At 46.8% G+C, this 10,810-nt stretch overlaps 1 protein-coding gene across 1 annotated transcript; it reads right to left on the reverse strand.

Annotated features, from left to right (window-relative positions):
- LOC311145439 (rho-related GTP-binding protein RhoV-like) lies at positions 1-3,302 on the reverse strand (the record flags this gene model as incomplete). The annotated part of the gene is made up of 3 exons (XM_084181677.1): positions 1-381; positions 2,966-3,024; positions 3,140-3,302. The coding sequence occupies 3 exons, from the start codon at positions 3,300-3,302 to the stop codon at positions 1-3; spliced, it is 603 nt and encodes a 200-aa protein (XP_084037803.1).
- Between the last annotated feature and the right edge of the window lie 7,508 nt (positions 3,303-10,810).

Consider the following 10,810-nt stretch of genomic DNA (forward strand, 5'->3'; position numbering starts at 1 on the left):
CTAGAGAAAGTCTTTGCATGATCCAAGAGATTGAGCTTCTTTGCTTTCTGACAGGCCAAATGCTTCTTTGAGGTTCTTCTGGGTCAGTGCAGAACACTCCACGTAGTCGTGGGTTCTGATCTTCTCTACCAGCCCCCTGGCCTGGGAGTTCACCACCGGCTTGTCCCTCAGCTGGTCCAGATGGATAAGGATGTTAACATCATGCCGGAGGGCCAACTGTGTCCCTACTAGAATTATGGGTGAAGCAGGATTGAAGGTGCGGATCTGGGGGATCCATTTTGAAGTGGTGTTCTGGAAAGACACTGGGTTGACAATACTGAAGCAAAGAATTAAGACATCTATTTGATTGTAACACATGGAGTGAAAATGATCAAACTCCTCCTGCAAAAAAACAAGGAAAGGACAGATGAATTCACTGTACAGATGTAGGATCTTAATTTGAGCCAGAATGATACAGCAGGAAAATAATTCTGCAGCAACAGGAAATGTGAATTATGTGGATTATAATTCATGGACATTTTTGTACGGGTTGATACATTTTTTGCAAGGGAAAATCAAGTCTGAAATTTCAAAGTGGAAATTAGAAACTTCAGAAGCATTTGTAAACATAACATACTGATCCTACATCTGTATTCACTACATAGTCACTGTAGCCAACATTTAATACTGTCACGATCGTCGACAGATAAGCGTACATTCTTTATTTGTGTACACACACGAACCAAAACAATAAACCAAACGATACGTGAAGTCCTAGGTTATACACAAAACCCTACGGAACAAGATCCCACACTAAACTAGTGAAAACAGGCTGCCTAAGTATGGTCCCCAATCAGAGACAACAAGCTACAGCTGCCTCTGATTGGGAACCACCCTGGCCAACATAGATCTAAACGATCTAGAACGAAAACATAGAAAATGTAACAGAAACTCCACACCATTTAAGAGTCCCCCGAGCCAGGGCGTGACAGGGCACCGGTGGAACAGGCACGGACCGTGCCGGACTGACGACGTGCACCACTGGCTTGGTGCGGGGAGCAGGAACGGGCCGGACCGGGCTGACGACGCGCACCACTGGCTTGGTGCGGGGAGCAGGAACGGGCCGGACCGGGCTGACGACGCGCACCACTGGCTTAGTGCGGGGAGCAGGAACGGGCTGGACCGGGCTGGCGACGCGCACCACTGGCTTGGTGCGAGGGACAGGAAGGGGCCGGACCGGGCTGACGACGCGCACCATTGGCTTGGTGCGGGGAGCAGGAACAGGCCGGACCGGGCTGGCGACGCGCACCACTGGCTTGGTGCGAGGGGCAGGAACAGGCCGGACCGGGCTGACGACGCGCACCACAGGCCTGGTGCGAGGGACAGGAACAGGCCGGACCGGGCTGGCGACGCGCACCACAGGCTTGGTGCGGGGAGCAGGAACAGGCCGGACCGGGCTGGCGACGCACACCACAGGCTTGGTGCGGGGAGCAGGAACAGGCCGGACCGGGCTGGCGACGCGCACCACAGGCTTGGTGCGGGGAGCAGGAACAGGCCGGACCGGGCTGGCGACGCGCACCACAGGCTTGGTGCGGGGAGCAGGAACAGGCCGGACCGGGCTGGCGACGCGCACCACAGGTTGGTGTGAGGGACAGGAACAGGCCGGACCGGGCTGGCGACGCGCACCACTGGCTTGGTGCGGGGAGCAGGAACAGGCTGGACCGGGCTGGTGACGTGCACCACAGGCTTGGTGCGGGGAGCAGGAACAGGCCGGACCGGGCTGACGACGCGCACCACAGGCTTGGTGCGAGGGACAGGAACAGGCCGGGCTGGACTGTGGAGACGGACTGGAGGTCTGGAGCGGAGAGCTGACACAACCCGTCCTGGCTGAATGCCTATTTCCACACAATCTGTGTGAGGCATCAGCACAGGACGTACAGGGCTGTGCACTCGTACTGGCACTACAGCACGTGGCACTGGCGCAGGATATCCGGGACCGAGGAGGGGTACTGGAGGCCACGAGCGTTGAGCCGGCACACTCTGTCCTGGCTGCATGCCCACCTTAGCACGACAAGTGCGTGGTGCTAGCACAGGACGTACAGGACTGTGCCGAAACACTCGCGGCACAGTACGTGGCTCCGCATAACACGGAACCTGCCCAGTCTCACGCTGCCTAGCCTGAGTACGGGGAGTTGGCTCTGCTCTACCTCTAGGCTCCGCCAACCACCCTTCCAGCCCCCCAAACCTGGTGGCCTCCTCTCCTAGTCCGCCGATTCGTCCTGTAGCTGCCTCCAGCAGCCCCGTCGTCCACGCCGTGTGCCCCCCCAAAAAAATGTCTTGGGGGTGCCTCTCGCGTGTCCGACGTCGGCACGGTTGGCGCCGTTTCTCCTCTCCTGCCTGGGCATTTACTTTTGCCCATGGCCCTCTGCCCGCGAATGTGTCCTCCCAAGACCACCATTCTCCCACCTGGGACATCGCCAACTTCTCCTCCTGGGCACGCTGCTTGGTCCTCTGGTGGTGGGATCTTCTGTCACGATCGTCGACAGATGAAGCGGACCAAGGCGCAGCGTGATAAGCGTACATTCTTTATTTGTGTACACACACGAACCAAAACAATAAACCAAACGATACGTGAAGTCCTAGGTTATACACAACACCCTACGGAACAAGATCCCACACTAAACTAGTGAAAACAGGCTGCCTAAGTATTGTCCCCAATCAGAGACAACGAGCTACAGCTGCCTCTGATTGGGAACCACCCTGGCCAACATAGATCTAAACGATCTAGAACGAAAACATAGAAAATGTAACAGAAACTGCACACCCTGGCTCAACATTTAAGAGTCCCCCGAGCCAGGGCGTGACAAATACATTTGTTGCCATATTGTATTTTGTAGGCCTACTCGTGCATTATTGATAATGTAAAAAATAAAGTGTCATCATGGTTATATTTATACATCTATGTATAGGCTATAGGCCTAGTTATCTGTCCTGCTGTGTCCATCAACTGGATTTGTACTGGAATCCCATCTACTCGAACCAAACCTGTAGGATAGAGCACAATTCATCACATGCAGTATCAAACCCCCTTTCACTCGCCCAAAGGAAAATTGTTACTGTAGCCTACAGTAAGTAAAGGATGCAGAAGATGCTAACTCACCAGTGAAGACATCAAAGGCCATCTGACGGTATTCATTTGGATATCCATTGGATATATAACCTATGATCATACTGGCTTTCCCCACAGCACCATAACCAACCAACATACAACTAATGACTGGGTCCTGGTGCTTTTCTTGGAAAACATCGGGGGACAGCGTCATCTTATCTCTGATACTGCGTTCACTTCACCTATCTGGTGGCATTTCAGCAAAAGTTTAAATCAAAGTGAGTGCGCACTGTTTCATCAATTGCTACAGTGTCGGCAAACGGACATCAAAATGCACATGGAGGAAACAAATTTAGCAGGTACTTTGCCACCTCCAGTTTGAACGAACAATGCCACCCAATCAAGTTATAGCCCTCAATTCAACACGAACTTATTTTCACATGCTTGAATTTGCATAGTAACTCCCACAGCGGCCGTCAGCCAGTTGACAAAATGCCCAAAAATGGGCCATTGAAGATCGATGGCCTGGCTACTGTATGCATTTCAGTCAGTGGAGGCTGGCGGAAGGAACTATAGGATGACGGGGTCATTGTAATGTCTGGAATGGAGTCAATGGAACGGTATCAAACACAACAAACATACATGTATGTAAACCATGTTTGACTCCATTCCATTGAATCCTTTCCAGTCATTACAACGAGCCCTTCCTTCTATAGCTCCTCCCACCAGCCTCCACTGATTTCAGTGCAAAGGGAAGGGCTACCTATCTACCACTCCAACCAAGATGCATGAATTGAGCAGTAAACTGAAGTGAGCAGTAAACTGGTCTAAGGCACTGCATCGCAGTGCTAGCTGTGCCACTAGAGATCCTGGTTCGAATCCAGGCTCTGGTTCGAATCCAGGCTCTGTCGTAGCTGGCCGTGACCGGGAGACCCATGGGGCGGCGCACAATTGGCCCAGCGTCGTCCAGGGTAGGGGAGGGAATGGCCAGCAGGGATGTAGCTCAGTTGGTAGAGCATGGCGTTTGCAACGCCAGGGTTGTGGGTTTGATTCCCACAGGGGGCCAGTATGAAAAATAAAAAAATGTATGCACTCACTAACTGTAAGTTGCTCTGGATAAGAGCGTCTGCTAAATGACGTAAATGTATTTGTATTTATTATGGATCCCCATTGATAAGCGCCTCTCTTGTTTTGGACCTTCCTCAAGGTTTACAGAGCAAAAAATGAAGGAGGTTTTTATTATATTTCAAAATGATGTTCTGTGGGTTCAGGGACCAATCACAATAGAAATACAAAACAAACTATGCTGTGATTGGTAAATTAGTTGCAAGGTTGGTAAATTAGTTGCAAGGTTAGGTGAACTCATTTCCCAATCACATCATGTTTTGTCTTGTATTCCAATTCAGGAACCCAATTGTGATTGGGTTCCTGAACACCAAGGGGAATTTGAAATACATAAAAGCCTCCTTCAAGTCTCTATACTAAATGTAGCAGTAAGCTGAATCAAGATGGTGAGCTGGTAACGATAGAAGAGAAGAGTTGCCAGAGATAGCCAGACTTGTAAATTGGGCTAAGGAACAGAAGTTGGGTTTTGGAGAAACTCCATCAGTGTGTGCTCTGCAAGCAATACAGCGGATGAAGGCGCGGCAAGAGCGTAGTGAACGGATAGACGTGGTAATGGACAGCGAGTAAGAAGGAAAAGAGCTGAGTGCAAGAATGGCGCCAAGTACAAACCGCATTCTGTTATCTCTGATGGCTCAGAAATTGAACCTGACAAGAGTGAGGATGAATTACCTGTGGTGGCAGGTGTGGTGAAGACCTCTGAGTCCGAGCCTCGCCCCGATGGTCATGCAAAGGATGATTCAGGCCCAGTGGGAGTGAACATTTTGGAGAAAGTGGATCGCTGCCTTTTGGCTGATCCATATGTAGTCTCAGGCTGGGTAGAAAAGAAGTTGGGTACTGTTAAATCGGTGAAGGTAGCTCGAAGTGGACTTGTGGTGATTTTCTGTGTTTCTTCCATCCAGAGGGAGCGGGCACTTCACGTCTCATGACTAGGGACATGACCTGTGAATTGTATTTGCTCTCGGAGCAGGGCACCTTTGAAAGGAGAGATTACTGTGGTGGTGTTAATTGTTGAGTTGGAGCAACTGAAATAGAAAATTCCCTGTGTCTGTGACGCCCACTGTTTGGTGCGACTCAGATCCGGTGGCGAGTGTGGTGAAACTGAAAATACTTTCTCTGTCCTTTTGAGTTTTGAAGCAGGGTCTTTACCTCTGTAGCTCAATTGGTAGAGCATGGTGCTTGTAATGCCAGGGTAGTGGGTTCGATCCCCGGGACCACCCATACGTAAAAATGTATGCACACATTACTGTAAGTCGCTTTGGATAAAAGCTGCTAAATGGCATATTATTATAAAGTCATGTTAGGATATCAGTTATCCAGCGAGAGCTTTTGTGCCTAACCAACCAAGGTGTTTCAGATGCCAAGCTTTGGTCATGTTGCAGCAGTGTGTAGGAGGGAGATTCTGAGATGGGAGAAGTGTGCAGGAGGGCATGGGACAAAGGAATGTGTAGTATCGGTGGAAAAAACGGTCAATTGTGGGGGTGCCCATGTTTCTGGGGATCAGAAGTGCCCAGTGTGTGAGAGACAGGTTGTGGTTGCCAGAAGGTATTGTATGCTGAGGCATTGAAGAGAGTAGAGGATGATGGGTCAAGGGTGAGTAGTAGGACTAGGCCAAAATAGAGTGATACGAATTTGTGCTTCAGTAAAGTTGTCTTCTTAGCATTCATTGCCATGGTTATCAACTGTAACGTAAATCACAGAAAATAGATGTGATGGCAGCTGCCGAGAAGTACTTGGGTGTACAAGGTTTTACTGCAGAAGAGTTACAAGGTGTGTTGAATGAAAGAGGCCCATCCTCCCAGGCCGTCGGGGTCAAAGTAGTGGAATGGGGTGGTGTTTTTTTATGAACTAGTGGTATATAGGTGGAGGGTAAGGGTTAGTTGATAGTGCAATATTTCCTTTTCCCCCTTCCTTTTTAATTTGGTATCACAAAATGTAACGTGATTGACCACACACTACCACACAGTAGGTGGCGGCATGCACAAACAAAATGTGCGAACGCCATGATACCAAAGAAGAAGTATATTACATTTAATACACTAATGAATGCTAATTGGTCCAAAATGTGTTGATTTTACTTTTAAGAATAAAAAAGAGTTGCTGAATTCCCACTTCACTACTGTATGAAATTCCACACAGGTAATGAAAAAACTATCAAAACAACAACCTAGACAACCAAGGTCAGAATCACCACATAGGCCTACAGGTTTACTGCAATGCAAGCCTAAGCATATTCAACTTTTTAAGTGACCAGTAAATGCTGTTTAAAAGTTTACTGGAAATGCACTCACATCGCTCGATTGCACCATTCAAGATGGTGATCAAAATGTCAACAACTTTTGAAATGTTCCTACTGTGGTAGGCCTATAACTATCTGTATTTATACTGTTACAATGTATAAGGTAATCCAGAAATAATGGCCAGTACCAATGAACATGTGTTGTTACAATAGGCCTATAGGCATGTTCTCCCTTCCAAGATAAAGGTATCCAGAATGGTGTACTTTAGCTGCTGTGTAATGCCCTGTTACTAATAACTAATAAACAATACCATTTACTTCATGTAGGCCTATAATGTGTGACTGTGAACCCTCTCTTTAGGAGGCAGTGTTGTTCCACTGTCAGCCACAATATCTGCCTCTCCAGCCCTGTGTGTGTGGCCAGCTCCCTCTGTGATTCCAGACCTGCCTGTGGCTTCCTCTCCTCTCCCAGGTCTGATTGTCCTCTGAAATAGCTCAGTTGAGTGGGCATTGTGGCTCTGTCAACAGCTGGATAGTTGCTCTTTGCTCAGCTCAGCTATCAGATGCAGGAGCAGGATCCTCTGCTACAGCAGCATGTTCTAAGTTCCATTTCAGTGGTGGAATTTTCTCTGGTGTGATTTCCTACTAGTCAGATACACAGAGGATCACCTGCGTTAGCCTCTACGAATCTGAGTGTGGAATGGACATGCCTCTACACTCGTCTCTAACATTGATTACAGAATTCCAAACAGTCCCTTTACAAGTCAGAATGTTGAATAAACTTAATTTGAATTTTGCCGGTTGTCCACTGAGTTCGTCCTTAAATTTGAGACAGAATATCCACAGAAAAGCAACTTCAAAACGTGGATGTCTGTGTGTGGCTCTCATGGTTTGTCTGTTCATCACCTGAGGCACACGCACACAACATATACTGAACAAAAATATAAACACAACATGCAACAATTTCAAAGATTTAGCTGAGTTACAGTTCATATAAGGAAATCATTCAATTGAAATAAATTCAATAGGCCCTAATCTATGAATTTCACGTGACTGGGCAGGGGCGCAGCTATGGGTGGGCCTGGGAGGGCATAGGTCCACCCATTTGGGAGCCAGGCCCAGCCAATCAGAATTAGTTTTTCCCCACAAAATGACTTTATTACAGACCGAAATACAAATCCCCCCCCCCCCCCCCCAAAACGATCCAGCAGGTGAAGAAGCCGGATGTGGAGGTCCTGGGCTGGCGTGGTTACACGTGGGCTGCGGTTGTGAGGCCGGTTGGACGTACTGCCAAATTCTCTAAAATGACGTTGGAGGCGGCTTATGGTAGAGAAATTAACATTAAATTCTCTAGCAAGAGCTCTGGTGGACATTCCTGCAGTCAGCATGCCAATTGCACGCTCGCTCAAAACTTGAGACATCTGTGGCATTGTGTTGTGTGCCAAAACTGCACATTTTAGAGTGGCCTTTTATTGTCCCCAGCACAAGGTGCACCTGTGTAACGATAATGCTGTTTAATCAGCTTCTTGATATGCCAAACCTGTCAGGTGGATGGATTATCTTGACAAAGGATACAATTCTCACTAACAGGGATTCAAAGAAATGTGTGCACAAAATTTGAGCGAAATAAGCTTTTTGTGCATATGGAACATTTCTGGGATCTTTTATTTCAGCTCATGAAACATGGGACCAGCACTTGTTGCGTTTATATTTTTGTTCAGCATAAATACAAGACCTGATGCATGCATACTAACCAAGCTCTTGCAGGTGTTTACATGGTCTTGAACATGTGCAAGGTGATGGAAATCTCAGTACTAGTGTAACAGTGTTGCTTCCGTCCCTCTCCTCGCACCTACCTGGGCTTGAACCAGGGACCCTCTGCACACATTGACAACAGTCACACTCGAAGCACCGTTACCCGTCGCTCCACAAAAGCCGCGGCCCTTGCAGAGCAAGGGAAACAACTACTTCAAGGTCTCAGAGCGAGTGACGTCACCGATTGAAACACTACTAGTGCGCACCGCTAACTAGCTAGCCATTTCACACCGGTTACACTAGCATTTTAAAAAGTCGGTTTAATAATGATTTCCTGTGGATATTTTGTCTCAAACTTCCAGCTGCATAAGGACCAACCGCCCAGACAACCGGTAGTTCAAATGTAATTTTATTGAACATTCTGTCTTGCAGAGGTTGTGGGAGGAACATTTCCAAACAGTTGTATTGCTTTGTTTCAGACTGTAATACCTAGCTATCACCATCTGATATATTAGGCTACACCTGTGTGTGCCCAGTGTTTTAGAGCCTTCAAGGTTGTGCATTACATTTTACTACATTTACATTTTACTCATTTAGCAATTTCTGTGAATCAGGTAAATCAAAATACTAAGAAATGTGAATTGTAGTCTTTCATCGAGAGAATGATTGCATGCATACTAACTGTAAGTCGCTCTTATCTATTAATAAGGAAGAGTTGGTTAATTAATCACAAATATTTTGAATGTACATTGTTCAAATTAATATCTATGATGGCTTTTCAGCCTGAGGGACACAATTATGTATTTGTGAAGTTATTTCACCACAATGTCCTAGTATAGGCCTACTGTGCAGAAAACACAAGATGTGACTTGGGACAGTGGGAATATATTTAGGGGGAAAATATAAAATTAGATGGACTTCCTTATCTGTTGAAGCCTGCAGGAAATTCTGGGAGCATTGTGTTGTAAATCCCCTACTTCCTGTTTGCCGTTGTTCCTCTCTCTCTCATTCTCTCCCCCTCTCTTTCTCCCACCTGCAGTGTGAGTGATAGGGAATGTATTCCCCCTCCGTAGAAGGACAACATCTGGACCCTGTCTTCATGGTATCACCAGTCCCCATACTGCACTTTGGCACCATGATTCACAGGACTCGTTCCCACATCCAAGGTAACACTGCCATACACAGGAAACAGACCGTTATAGTTGGATTTCCAATTTCCCTTTTCTTCAATAGCTGCTCTTAAAATGTTTGACCCGGCCGCATGCTTAGTGTGATTATATAACTTGCATGCAGTTAGTGTGAAAGAACAGTTATTAAATGAATGGAGTCTCTACCTATTTATTGCTATTTGCTGCATGTCCTGACCTGTGCTGTAGGGGTCAGCAGCACTCGGTTTTCAGGATCATCTGACTGGAAGGCTTCATTGTACTGCACAGCTACTTAGTCTTTATAGTTCCCACGCCTCAGTTACTGTAAACATGTTTTTGATGCACTGTACTGACCTTTACTGTACTCCTCCTGTGTGGTTAATAAACATAGCAATCCATTAGTATTCCACATCTCTGTATCAGCATCACCAGACATGAGAACTATATCCTGACACAGATTTGGAGGAGTAATCTGCTTAGTAATGGTCTCTGAATGGATATCTGCAGGTCACCACAACAGAGCCTACAGTGCACTAGCGTACAGGGCTCCATTCACAGGCTATCCAAGCTGTGGCCTTTGGTCTGTGAAGCAGCTTTACAGAATATATATAACAGTCAGTCAACCCAAATACATCTGAACCAATTCTTTAACATCTGTTAAAGAGTAAACACAGTAACTGAAGTTCATGTCTTAGACCGAATTGGAGCACAACAGAAAATCTGTGAGAGGTGTTAAAGGATTATATATCGTAAACTGGAGATCAACGAGCCACTGGCATAGATAGGGTCAAATGGGGTAGAAAATAAGCTCTTTGCATATGTGGGGTATGTTTTCCTGAATAATCTTCCAGTGAAAGCAACTGCTCCCTTCAAGCCTGCGCTATCAGTTGAGTATTTGCAGAGCATGCCTTCATCAAATGAGATAGGTTACAGCTTTCTCTGGGACCCCCTGTGATGATGCTTTTACGGATCCTCTTTCCTCTTGGAAGTCGTCAGCCACTTAGTCTTGTTAAAATGCTCCAAACCAGGTGGCAGTAGTGTTGTCTAGAATAGATTCCAAGCTATCTGCACTAATGTTGATATTTTGTATAAAGCCCTTGTTGATACTAGCCAGATAGCCACAGCTAGATAACTACCTAGCAAGATGACGAAAAAACAATTGAATTCACTCTCCATAATCCCATACTGCCAGTTCCAGCCCATAGCCAAATGTTTAGCTAGCTAGCAATCCATTGTGATTGAATTATTATGGCTACAGTGGTTAGCTAGCTTGGAGGAAGTATTTAGTGTTGTGTGCACTGCGTCCTAGCTAGCTACCATCCCATAGCCTACATTGCGTATGAAGTGTGACTGGCTCATCTGCGGATGTAAGGGAAAAATACCCTATTTTTTGTTGTGCTCTTTGATTGGCTCAAAGTCATGTTGTTGTGCACTGATGAGAATTGTGATTCTACAAGT

Source organism: Coregonus lavaretus (assembly GCF_964263955.1).
Source record: "Coregonus lavaretus genome assembly, chromosome: 18".
Taxonomy (NCBI): Eukaryota; Metazoa; Chordata; class Actinopteri; order Salmoniformes; family Salmonidae; genus Coregonus; species Coregonus lavaretus.